This window comes from Entelurus aequoreus, linkage group LG13, assembly GCF_033978785.1.
Source record: "Entelurus aequoreus isolate RoL-2023_Sb linkage group LG13, RoL_Eaeq_v1.1, whole genome shotgun sequence".
In the NCBI taxonomy this organism is placed as follows: Eukaryota; Metazoa; Chordata; class Actinopteri; order Syngnathiformes; family Syngnathidae; genus Entelurus; species Entelurus aequoreus.
Window position 1 is genome coordinate 50,155,177 of NC_084743.1, and position 14,257 is coordinate 50,169,433.

At 38.3% G+C, this 14,257-nt stretch overlaps 1 protein-coding gene across 2 annotated transcripts in view; it reads right to left on the reverse strand.

The window, feature by feature from the left end:
- LOC133663476 (calsyntenin-2-like) overlaps nt 1-14,257 on the reverse strand; it is a 722,813-nt gene that overhangs the window by 52,484 nt on the left and 656,072 nt on the right. For both annotated transcript variants that reach the window (XM_062067961.1, XM_062067962.1), the window contains 2 exons: nt 11,429-11,595; nt 4,926-5,074 (listed from right to left, as the gene is read on the reverse strand). In XM_062067961.1, coding sequence (XP_061923945.1) covers nt 4,926-5,074; nt 11,429-11,595 — 316 coding nt within the window. The remainder of the gene's footprint in view (nt 1-4,925; nt 5,075-11,428; nt 11,596-14,257) is intronic.

The window sequence follows — 14,257 nt, forward strand, 5'->3', positions numbered from 1 at the left end:
CCCACATCAGGGCAAGAAAAAAACTCAACCCAATGGGATGACAATGAGAAACCTTGGAGGGGACCGCAGATGAGGGACCCCCCCTTGGGCGACCGGTGCAATGGACGTCGAGTGGATCTAGCATAATATTGTGAGAGTCCAGTCCATAGTGGATCCAACATTATAGTGTGAACAAAGTAGTGGAAGATATTTTTTGAAGTAAAGAAAGAAATCATCAAAAACATGAAAGAGTGTGTCGCCAACTTGGTGTAGCAGTTGGAGTGTGTAGCATTGCTAGTCTGCGCCATACTGACACAGAATGAGTCTAATGCCAGCCAAACATGGTAAAATATTATAGAAATGGCAGACCATTATCCATGAAAATATGAAGAAGCTGCTGATATTTCTTACAATATTTTTATCTAAAAGTTGTTTTTTGTTTTTAAAAGGCATGTTGCATGTTAAAATTGTGCTGTTTTGGGGGCCAAGCACCAATTAAATTTGAAATAAATTAGTGCTTGAAATAATAATAATTGAAATACATATAAATGTATTTCAATAGACAATGTTGATTTGAGATACAAGTATTTTGAGTTAAGAGATCTTAGATAAAAACCAATTAAGCTCGTAAATTGAAGTACTATATTTGATTATTGCAACAAAATCTGGGTTAATTCCTATTACCACCAAGAGTTAAAATAGTTCACTCGCAACTTCTGTTGCGTTTTAGAAAACCATGCTCAGCACAAATTGTGAAACATTTCAGCAGGTCGCAAAGCTGCCCAAGTCCAGCAGGAGCCCTTAAACACATAACAACCCCGCCGCGAACTACATTTGGCCCAAGTTGCACCCGGGTGTGCAGTTATTCAGGGTGTAAATACTTTCGGCAGTGGTCAAGCAGGAGCCTCGTACAACAGCCGTGTGCCTGCTGTGTGTTTCACTAGCGCGTTGCTGCAGGCCAGGGTGTGATATCGCATCATCGTGCTTAACCGAGAAGCATGCACTGACCACCTGAAACAGCTCCCACCACGGACAGTAAATCCTCCAAAATACTAGAGTAAAGAAAATGGTTGCAGACTAAAAAGTATGTTTTCTTTTACAGCAGGAGTGTACTTCTGATGGAAACAAGTTCACACCCAGTGTCTCAGAATGTGAAAATAACCCCTTAAAGGCCTACTGAAACCCACTACTACCGACCACGCAGTCTGATAGTTTATGTATCAATGATGAAATCTTAACATTGCAACACATGCCAACTTATAAAGTTTATTTAACTTATAAAGTGCAATTTAACTTATAAAGTGCAATTTTTAATTTCCCGCCACACATGATGTATGATGTATGATGACGTATGCGCGTGACGTCAATGGTTGATACGGAAGTATTCGGACCCATTGAATCCAATACAAAAAGCTCTGTTTTCATCCCAAAATTCCACAGTATTCTGGACATCTGTGTTGGTGAATCTTTTGCAATTTGTTTAATGAACAATGGAGACTGCAAAGAAGAAAGCTGTAGGTGCGATCGGTGTATTAGCGGCAGACTACAGCATCACAACCAGGAGGACTTTGAGATGGATAGCAGACGCGCTACCGTGAGTACAGCTTTGGCTTCCAAACATTTGATCGCTTGCCCGTACGTGCGTGTCGCTATGTGCATGTCACGTACGTAACTTTGGGGAAATATATGTTTCTTACCGACTCTGATGGCGGCCGGGGTGTCGTCGAAAGCTACAACGCCCGCCGCCGCCGCCATCCCGTAGCTAAGTTAGCTTCAATGGCGTCGTTAGCAACAGCATTAAGCTTCGCCAAGCTGGAAATTATTAACCGTGTATTTACATGTCCATGGTTTAATAGTATTATTGATCTTCTGTCTATCCTTCCAGTCAGGGGTTTATTTATTTTGATTCTCTCTGCATTTGAGCCCGATGCTATCACGTTAGCTCCGTAGCTAAAGTGATTCGCCGATGTATTGTCGTGGAGATAAAAGTCACTGTGAATGTCCATTTCGCGTTCTCGACTCTCATTTTCAAGAGGATATAGTATCCGAGGTGGTTTAAAATACAAATCTGTGATCCACAATAGAAAAAGGAGAAAGTGTGGAATCCAATGAACCCTTGTACCTAAGTTAAGGTCAGAGCGAAAAAAGATACGTCCTGCACTGCAGTCTAGTCCTTCACTCTCACTTTCCTCATCCACGAATCTTTCATCCTCGCTCAAATGAATGGGGTAATCGTCGCTTTCTCGTTCCGAATCTCTCTCGCTGCTGGTGTAAACAATGGGAAAATGTGAGGAGTCTTTCCTCCTGTGACGTCACGCTACTTCCGGGATGGGCAAGGCTTTTTTTTAATCAGCGACCAAAAGTTGCGAACTTTATCGTCGTTGTTCTATACCAAATCCTTTCAGCAAAAATATGGCAATATCGCGAAATGATCAAGTATGACACATAGAATGGATCTGCTATCCCCGTTTAAATAAAAAAAAATCATTTCAGTAGGCCTTTAAAGTTTCGCCTGTCATATTGATGGAAATGTAATATTTGTCTCTAAATCCTCCAGTCAGTCGAGTGACTGACTTTTCATTTGAAACCAAAACAAGCTTGAGGTGTTCATGTAATCTCATTTTCCCTTTCTCGGGGCAATGGCTAAGTCTGTGTGTGTGTCTGTGTGTGTTTGTTTGTGTTTAGGCACAACGCCATGTCTGCGGGATGTACAGTGATGCGATGAGTTGGATGCTGCGTGGGCCAACAGAGCTGAAACATAAACTTGGAGGTGGTCCAACTTAATTATAAAGAAATATGACAAGAGAGCCTGACAGGGACAGTTACAAAGCTTGGGATTAGTTTGTTTACTTTGCAGTTATTAGGAATCGGTTAAAACAAATATAATCGGATGTGTTATTTATTTGCGTATGATTATACTGTTTGAAGGAAAGGGCAGCGGGGGAAGTGTTGATGTTGGAAAGCTCTCACAGTAGAAGTAATTGAGTGAAAGATAATCTGCTGTCTGCTGGTTTGAGTAAGTGAAACAACACATTGGATGGTGCATTGTCATTGTTATCAGCATTAATACACATTTTCTGCTGTAAACAAGCAGCTCATAATGCACATTGCAATGCTCTCCAAGGCCCTGCAGCTATTGCAACAAGCACATTATTAGACCGTTTAAGTGACAATACAGCTGAAAATAGAGGGCAGAAGGAATAAAGACCAGCGGACCCGAAAATCCAGTGCCGGAACATAGTTTCGCCAACCTAGTCACGTCCTTGAGCAAAACACTTCACCCTTGCTCCTGATGGGTCGTGGTTAGGATCGTGCATGGCAGCTCCCGCCACCAGTGTGTGAATGTGTGTGTGAATGGGTGAATGTGGAAATAGTGCCAAAGCGCTTTAAACAAGTATAACCCATTTACCATTTTAATGGATAAATGTCTGTTATTTTGAAATTATTTTTAATTTTTTATCAATCAATCAATCAAAGTTTATTTATATAGCCCGAAATCACGAGTGTCTCAAAGGGCTGCACAAGCCACGACGACATCCTCGGCTCAGATCCCAGTATTGTGCACACTTGCAGGGATGAGCTCGAATTTCTTCGCCAAGTTGTCCACATCAAAGTCATGTTTTTGATGATTTTTAATTCAATGAATATCATCTGTTTATTTGTCTCAGCACTGTCCTTTACACTCACGTTTTTTCCTTTCCATGGTTGAAAAAGAACAGGGCAGCATGGTGATGTGGTGGATAATGCTCGTGCCTCACAATGAGGAGGTACTGGGTTCGATTCCCGGGTTAGGGGTATTTCTGTGTGGAGTTAGCATGTTCTCCCTGTGACTATGTGGGTTCTCTCCGGGTACTCCGGCTTCATTCCTCCTCCAGAGACATGCACCTGGGGATAGGCTGACTGGCAACACTAAAATTGGCCCTAATTTGTTTTATGGTGAGTTCCTGGCAAACGCAACTGCCAGTATGTTACCGTAAATTCTATAGGGTTTTTTGTAAACAGATTAACAATATATCACTTTTTTTTCATAGTAATTTACTGTAAGCAAAAACAGTTACCAACTGTAAAATTAACGGATTAAACATCAACACATCGTAATGTCGTATACATCGTGACTGTATTTTTTATGATGAATTTTGGCAACCACAACTGCCAGTATTTTACCGTAAATTGTGCAGATTTTTTACAGTGCAGATGTTTTGGTCGGACCTTACAGGGTTCATTGTGACATTTGCTACACCAACAAATTGCGGGGATGCTTGTAACTCCAAATTTTGCCTGCAACTTTTTAAAGCAAAAATTAACTAATAGACAGCTCTTATCTCAAAACATTCCTAAATTGGGGAACTCTTAATTTGAGGTACAACTGTACATGCAAGCTGAAAAAAATATTGAAACCTTAAATAAAAAGGACCATGGATATGCATAATACAATGTGCATTTTCTGAACAATATAATAGATTAGGTTCAATTTGAAGACAGGGATGTGGTTGAATTATTGAATAATGAATCTAAGGACAGATTGGAATAAATCTGGATATTCCACCTGCAATTGTGGACCGCATAATACGAATAAATCAGTCAGAAAAATTTCTAGTGCAAAGACTGAATCAATTTGAGTGCTCCCTCGAGATGAACCTGTTTCATCTCCGGCAGGTTGTAAAGTACTCGTGGACACAGACAATCTGCTAAACAAAAGTCGAAAGGGGTTTGTGAAGGATGTGGTATCATTGTGAGAGATTGTGAGTTCTCTCGAAGTCAACTGTGATGTTCGTTTTAAGTGTTTTTTGTTATTATCAGCACAGTGTTAGCGTGTTAACATGCAAATATATGCACTAAAATGTAAGAGTGAACTGATACGATGTAAAGATATTGGCCTGGCAGGGAAAGCCTGGAAAAAGTCAACTGAGAGGAACGAATAAGAGGAAGAAAAAGTGTTTACTTACTGGACAGCAGTAGACATGCGAAGATGTCGTACTCCTGCGGTGGGGAACTGGCGAGAGTTTATGTAGGAGACCTTCCTCAGGGCAGTGTTCATGTTTTCTAAATCCTCTCCCTCCATCACCAGAATGGACTGAGCTGGGTTGAAGTGAAACTAAGAACAAGCACAGGTAACAGGTGATCAAAAGGAACATTGTGAAATGTAACGCTTGAAGGTTTGCGGCATGGGCGACGTCATTCGCATCCACAGGAATTGAAAACTGGCCAACGATTACCAGGAATAGAAACATAGTACCGGTTTTCGATTCTTATCTCAAGTCCAGACTAGCGTCACATCTGACACATATCAGATTTAGTAATAATATTATTATTACAATTATTATTTATAATCACTAATCAAATAATTATTTGTAGAAAATTGTCGTAATTTCTTATTTATGACCATGCGAGTTGGATTAAAAAAAAATTGAATTGTACCGTTCACACTAACATGAAAAAATGTTGTATATGTGCAACCAGTCTGAATTGAACTCCAGCGTGGACAAAAACGTAAAACAACATTGACATTCGAAGCGTAACCTGTTGTATATTTGTTTTTTCATATAATTCTGCAACCAGTTTGAACACTCTAGACACGCCTCTTTGATAGATTAAACTATCGGATAAACATTGAGGAACATTGGTTGAATATTGCAACAGATGGAGCACTGACATCAGCCACATAATATTCAGTGGTTGTCAGTCTTGGATATTATTCAGGATGTTTTGTTTACATACATTTTTTTTTTTTTTACGAATGATGCTCAGTCTGGAAGGAAATATTGCCCCAATCTAAATCTGCCTATGATTGATATGCAAGGTATAGTCTGTCCCTAAATCATTTGGGTTTGGGTACATCCCCTGCCATGATCCTGAACATGATGTAAGTCCTACAGACTACAATTGATTAATTCGTTTTTTTGCTTTGATGTAAGGCTTTAGTCGCCGACATTTTTAGGATGGGTAGAAAATTGCACTCCAATTTCAAGTTTGAAATATTAACTGGATACAATCTGAACACTTGAACCTTAGCCACCTTGGCCTTGTGTTTGATGAACGTTTGAGGAAGAGGGAGGAATGACTTGATGGATAACATAGTCACTTGATGTACTTCTGTGTTTTGTATTGCACAGAGTATGTCTTCCCTCAAATGGAAGAGTTCTTTGTCGTGTAAAATATGATCATAGTTATTTGTGGGGCCAATCTTTATGGAAAAAAGATTCTGGTCTGATGATTTCTGGCTTTTAGCAGCACCATGGGGTTCCTCACACTCTGCTTTGCCCCTGTTATTTCCCCATCATACTTTCACTTTCTTACCGTCTCTTCTTATCTACTTCTGTGGCTGCACTTTGCTTTCTATTTCCATACCTCCTCCAGAGGCCATTTTCACCCTGTCATTTACCATACCATACCATACCATACCATACCATACCATACCAACTTTATTTATAAAGCCCTTTAAAAACAGCCACAGTTGAAGAACAAAGGGCTGTACACCACAAAGAAATAGAGGCAAAGGACAGACTAAAAAATAACATTTAAAACAGAAGTAAAATACAAATTGAAAAAGCAAATACAAATTACCCTAAGAACAATTTGTTGGATAAAAAGCAGTTAAAAAGTTAAAAACAGTTGAAAAAGTTAAAAGTTAAAGGCGATCGACGGTACGATGAAGGACTTCACCCGATCACCGATGCGGTCGGTGGCCCGGAGACGGAGGAAGTCAAGGTGAGGTCGTTCGGCTAGCGCGTCTGCTATTCTCAAAGTCCTCCTGGTTGTGTTTCTGTAGTCCGCCGCTAAAACACCGATCCCACCTACAGCTTTCTTCTTTGCAGTTTTCATTGTTCATTAAACAAATTGCAAAAGATTCACCAACACAGATGTCCAGAATACTGTGGAATTTTGAGATGAAAACAGAGCTTTTTGTATTGGATTCAATGGGCTCCGAATACTTCCGCTTCAACAGTTGACGTCACGCGCAAACGTCATCATATCGAAACGTTTTCAGCCGGAAGTTTGCCGGGAAATTTAAAATTGCACTTTATAAGTTAACCCGGCCGTATTGGCATGTGTTGCAATGTTAGGATTTCATCATTGATATATAAACTATCTGCGTGGTCGGTAGTAGTGGGTTTCAGTAGGCCTTTAAAAACAGTTTAAAGTCTCATGCTGGGTTAAAAGCCAGTGAATAAAAATTTACCTTTCATTGTGCTGTCCCTCCCTGTTGGGGAACTGCACTTTTTGGGGGAATTTTGCCTATCGTTCTCAATTATTATGAAAGACATGAACACAAATGTATTTTTTTAATCCATTCTAACTCATAAACGTAAATAAAAGTCCGAAGCCATTGGGAGGTCCTCTATTGCGTCCATAAAACCCAATAAATAATGACCAAAAAACACCAACGACTTGAATATTAACCAAGTATTAGTGATATTGCTATTATAATCGCTAAAGCAGACAAACTACTTATAGCAGCACTGTGATCACTATCTTATGTGGCTATGTTGACATAATTGGCTGGTGAGCCGCTGCCTTGCCAAGGTGCTTGTGAAATGCCTGTCACTTTGATTAGTACACTTTGACACTCCATTTAGACCCGGCAATGGCGATAAAGACATGAGAAGACGCTTGGTTCCATCCCCTTTTCTTCGCAAGGATTATGAGTCATTCTTCATCCAAGCGGGACCATAACAGGATTATATTAGTCAGCATCCTAATGACATCAGACATTTTACAGTAAGTGATGCTTTATGATGTTTGTTGGCTCTCATGATGTCTGCAGTGAGTAATAATCAGTGATGTAGTCAAAGATAAAAACAAAGTTGTGATACACGTTATTATGAATGTGCCTGTTACTACATTACATATATACTTACATAATGTGTATAAAACCATAATGGAGGTGTTTGGATGGTTTTTAAGGGCTTTATAGGCAGAATAGAGTGACTTTTATAGGCTCCACTCTAAGCGGACTTTTGATCGCATTTATTAACTAGTTAGAATGCATAAAAAAAGAAAAATGTGTTCTTGTCTTACATAGGCAAAAAAATAATAATGAAAAAAAAGAGCAGTTCCCCTTTAAACCCCACACATCATTTTTTGGAGACAGCAGCTTACAAAGTAGAACAACTTTACATCATTTAAAGCAGGGGTGTCCAAACTTTTTCCACTGAGGGCCGCACACAGAAAAATTAAAGCATGTGGGGGCCATTTTGATATTTGTCATTTTCAAACCATAACAAAATAGATGGATTTTTTATTTATTTTACCTTTAGGGGTCCCGGGGACCATAAAGGGTCTCAGTCATTAAAATGTTAAAAATAAGTCAGATTATTTTTTTTTTTAATTATTTAACGCTTACAGTAAATCTCTATATCAACTTCAAGTTGATCTAAAGTAATACAAATTAAAAAAAATGTTTTGTGGCTTTTCTGTCAAAAACAACTTAGTTTTTTTTATAGTAAAACTGAAATATGCAGTATTTAGTAATTAGAGCCCTAAAAGATCAATAATGCAGGACACCATTGATTTTAATTATTTCATATTTTTGAGTAAACACAGTGAAAAGATAAATAAATAATCACTAAATATATTTGGGAACCAAAAGCTGCCCCACTCATAAAGTGATACATTTTTATTAGGTTTTTCTTTTACTTTCAACACTTAAGTTACGAGATCAACTTCAGATATATCTGTCGATTTTATGCTGGAACAATTATTTTGTTTGGTTTATTCGCTTTTGTCAAAGAAAACTTTGATGTTTTTATATGGCTACTACACAATATATGCAATATTTACCACATAAAACATTTTAAAGTGAAATATTTGAAGTAATTGGAGCACTGAAAATAATTCATTATAACATGGATTTTGTGTCATTATTTTTTTTTTTGAGCAATGGCAAAAAAAAGAAAAATAAAGAAAGACAAAAGAAAAAAAAAACAGCCTACATGGCAGCTTTTGTGTTAACATTGCAACTTTTTCTCGTTAGATTTCACCTCATTCCACTTTTTTTAATGTTCTTTTTTATTTTTACAATAGTATTTCCAGAATGTGTGGCGGGCCGGTAAACAATTAGCTGCGGGCCGCAAATGGCCCCCGGGCCGCACTTTGGACACTGCTGATTAAAAGAGACGGTCCTCCTTGGCTAAGTTAGCATCCAAGTTTGAAGAAATGTGATTGTGATGATCTGTGATTGACTGACAACAAGTCCAGTGTGAAGTTTGTCTTCAACAAGGGGAAGCGGGGATACACTTGTATTATACCTGAGGGTGCTTCTTACATTTGCCAGGTCATTTCAAACCTTGAGTTCAGTGGTCTGATTGGGTCACTGCAGTAAGTCATCCTCCCGTGAACTTTCAAGACCTTCCTTGTATCTTGAGGCACACTCATGCTCAAACAGAGCCTTCCCAAAAGGATTGCATATAATTGTGATAAATGGCTCACTAAAAAAGGGGATTCATATTCCAGGGGATTAAAGGTGTATGATCGGTGTCAGAGATTAGTCGGCGTTTCCGACAGTTAATCTGACCCAGTTTTAGTGAGTGTTGGACCTCGCTAGGGCTGCCCTTTGTCACCGATACTGTTCATAATTTTATGGACATCGTTTTTAGCCGCAGTCTGGGCGTTGAGGGAATCCACTTTGGTGGCTGCAGGATTTTGTCTCTGGTTTTTGCAGATGATGTGGTCCTGCTGGCTTCATCTGGCCGTGATCTTCAGGTCTCGAGTACATGGTTCTCGCCCGGGAAAAGATGGAGTACCATCTTCAAGGTTGGGGACGAGGTCATGCCCCAAGTGGACAATTTCAAAAACCTTGGGGAATAGATCGTGATATCGACAGGCGGATCAGTGCAGTGTCTGCAGTGATGTGGACCGAAGGTAAAGCTCTCAATTTACCGGCCCATCTACGTTCCTATCCTCACTTATGGTCATTAACTTTGGGTCGTGACCCAAACGACAAGATGGCTGAAATATTTTTTTTCTGTTGGGTGGCGGGACTCTCTCTTAGAGATGGGGTGAGAACTGCTACCATTTGGAAGGAATTTGGAGTAATGTCGCTGCACCTTCTCATCGAGAGGATCCAGATGAGGTGGCTCGGGAATCTGGTCAGGAGGCCCCCCGAACGCCTTCGTAGGAAGGTATACAGTACAAGTCCAACCGATAAGAGGCCACGGGAAAGACCCAGGACCCGTTATAGAGACTATGTTTCTGAGCTGGCCTGGGAAAGCCTCAAGATCCCCGGGAGTGTCTGGACGAAGTAGCCGATAAGAAGGAAGTCTGGGATTCTCTGCTCAGGCTGCTGAGCAGAGAACCGGAAGAAAATGAATGGACGGATGGATTAAGGTGTCTAGTCAAACTGCTGATTGATTGATTTAAGTGATAAAAGCTGTGTGATTGATTGATTGATTGATTGAAACTTTTATTAGTAGATTGCACAGTGAAGTACATATTCCGTACAATTGACCACTAAATGGTAACACCCGAATAAGTTTTTCAACTTGTTTAAGTCGGGGTCCACTTAAATTGAATCATGATACAGATATATACTATCAAATATATACTATCAGCATAATACAGTCATCACACAAGATAATCATCAGAGTATATACATTGAATTATTTACATTATTTACAATCTGGGGTGTGGGATATTGGGGGGGGGGGGGGGTTAGGTTTGGTTGGTATCAACACTTCAGTCATCAACAATCAACATCAACAATTGCATCATCAGAGAAATGGACATTGAAACAGTGTAGGACTGACTTGGTAGGATATGTACAGCAGGTAGTGGACATAGAGAGAGAGATCAGAAAGTATAAGAAAAAGTGTCTACATTTGATTATTTACATTTGCTTATTTACAATCCGAAGAGGTATTATGTGGAAGGGAGGGTGTTAGTTTAGGGTTGTAGTTGCCTGGAAGTGTTCTTTTAGTGCGGTTTTGAAGGAGGATAGAGATGCCCTTTCTTTTACACCTGTTGGGAGTGCATTCCATATTGATGTGGCATAGAAAGAGAATGAGTTAAGACCTTTGTTATTTCGGAATCTGGGTTTAACGTGGTTAGTGGAGCTCCCTCTGGTGTTGTGGTTATGGCTGTCATTTACGTTAAGGAAGTAGTTTGACATGTACTTCAGTATCAGGGAGGTGTAGCGGATTTTATAGACTAGGTTCAGTGCAAGTTGTTTTACTCTGATGTGTCCAATGACTTTCTTTTGGGTAGTTAAAGGATTACTATTGCAACAACACTTCATCAGTAGGGTAAAACTAACTTGTCACACGACGGTCTAATTAATCCCAGCTCACGTTCCCTATTAGTGGTGATTGTATGTCTACTTGGACGTTGGAGTCTGCAATAAAGCTTGATTGATTGAAACCTTAATTAACTTAGTATTCCTAGAAAAGTCAGAATTATTTTACCAGGACCAGTCAATTTGGACATACTCTCGTGGGACTTTCTGCGATCGTACCTTGATGCTCTTATCCAGGCTCTCAAGGGAGTTGATGTCCAGTGCTTCTTTACAAGCCTGCAGACAGGAAATGACTTTCTGACTCTCGATCTTCCCGGGTCGGATGGTCAGTCCAGATAGGCTGCCCCGGAAATACTGAGTAAACCGTGGCTTGGTCACCTCGCCACCTAAACACAAAAAAGTCACCATTTTCAAACGGTCAATTCTAGATTAAAACAACACACACATCAGAAAAATTAGACAGCCTATGAAAACCTTTAAGTTGGAAATGGACAATTGATCTTCACTTTATTAATAACAGTTTTGTTTATTAAAAGTAAAGAAGTACAACCTAAGAAATACATTTTTATAATGATTGTGAAGTGCAATTTCTTGCAAGAGAAACAATTAGGACACACTGCCATTGAAAACTAGTTGACATGTCTAAAACTTGATTTAGTCGCACCATGTCATGGTCAAGTGATTAGAACTTTGTTACAGGGCGATTGTACATGTCTAACGTATTCAGGCCTCAGAGATATATTTTTGTTTGCTCTTTGAACACTGGACACAATAAGTAAGAAAAGTACTATATGTGGTAATTTTACCAGTTAACTGTATGTACGGATCATTCCTGCCGACAGCAAACAAGACACAGCGAGAAAGACGAGAAAGTCTTAAACATTTGTGGTACGGTTTCTATGTGACTTGGAGAGGGAGTATTCTTACTTTGCTGTGTGTTGTCCATATATATATTTTTCAGTATTTGCTTTGTCTTCAGCAAACATAATAGAATATTAATAGAAATGTATCCAATCACTCTTCATTGCTGACGAGCTTTTAGAAAAAAAATCTACTTCTGTTTGTGGTAAAGAATATAAAATCATGTCCAAACACTTTGAAATCAGTCTTTCCATAGTGAAGATAGTGGAGGCCGACCTATCAACTTCAGCCCTGCCATTTAAACCTAATAATGAGCCTTAAGGTTAATGCTTGTGATACCATTATGTATCACCTCTCTACCCCCTGAATACTACGCTATAGTTTTAACTGCGTCAGTTACAGTGGAACCTCGATTTATGAACGCCTCTATTTGCTTCCTTTTCGGTTTGCGAACCTTTACATCGTACCAAATTTGCCTCTGTGTGCGAACCATATCTCACATTCTATTTACATCCTGTACACACGGGCTCGGCCATTTCAAGGAGCTTTGACGGCGAGCAGCACTTTTTTAACGTGTTTATTTACACAATTGTCGTACCTTGCGCCGGTCAGAGCTGTGTGAGCCTGTCTAAGAGATCACTTTGTGTGATCAGAAATGGTTTAAATGTGTCCAAACGCTCACAGTCTCGCTGCATAGCTTTGGGTTGCTGGACAACCGCTTGAGCTAGCATTTTAGCTAGTTAGCCTCCAGCTTGTGGCACATTCACTTCAAGGATTTTATCAGCGAAGAGGGCTTCGTCCGCAGCACGTCTTTGATTGTGATGAGACCAAACAGATGCCACCTTTATTACAGAGAAGGCACAACCTGGACAGAAGCCAATGAAGGATTGTCTCACACTGCTAGTTTGTGCTAACGCTAGCGGTGACTACTTAAAGCCAATTTTCGTTTATCACTCCAAAACTCCCAGAGTGACACAAGGTAAAAATATTTTTGTTTTTTGTTTTTTATTGTAGCAACATGGTGGTTAATGTTTTGGAGTGCACCAGCAAGATTTTTTGTGTGGGTGTGTGTGTGAGTGTGTGTGTGTGCGTGTTGACAGTTAAGCTTGCAAAATGTTTATAAACCCATATATATGTTAATTGAATACAGTGGGACCTCAATTTACGGACTTAATTGATTCTTGAACATGGTTCAGAAAAAGAAAAGTTATTCACTGTATTAGTTGTAGCCTCCACAAAAGCCCCTATTTTACTAAAATATAGTATTTTGTCGAGGATACAACCAATTATTCATATACATTGTATATTTATATATATGTATATATATATATATATATATATATATATATATATATATATATATATATATATATATATATATATATATATATATATATAGATAGATATATATATATACATATATATGTGTATATGTATATGTATATGTATATACTGTATATATATATATATATATATATATATATATATATATATATATATATATATATATATATATATATATATATATATATATATAAAGATATACAATAAACATGAACAATTGGTTTTAGCCTCGACAAAAGCCCCACTTTTACTAAAATAGAGACTTTTGTCGAGGCTACAACCAATTATTCATATACATTGTGTATATATATATATATATATATATATATATATATATGTATATATATATATATATACAGTATATATATATATATATATATATATATATATATATATATATATATATATATATATATATATATATATATATATATATATATATACTTATTTGTTTATTATACATACATAACATAGTGTTTTAAAAAAATAAAAATAAAATAGGGACTTATGTCGAAGTTAAAACCAATTATATGTTATTTGTATATATGTTGCCTTGCCCAACGCCACAATCAAATACATTAAGGGGAAACCTTGTATATCAATGAATTGTGATAGTACATTGTATTACTGAAATTTTATGGAATATTTTTTTTTAATATTGCAAAGGGATAGTTATCACTAATTGACAGGCCGAATGATCCCATCTATTATACAGTATGAACAAATTATGTTTTGTGCCATTACCTGGTGATACCATATCACTTCCCCACCTCTGTTAAAAAAAAGGTAGATGAAAAGTGTAAGTATTTTAAGCGTGTCCTTTAAACGCTGGAAGGTGGATAC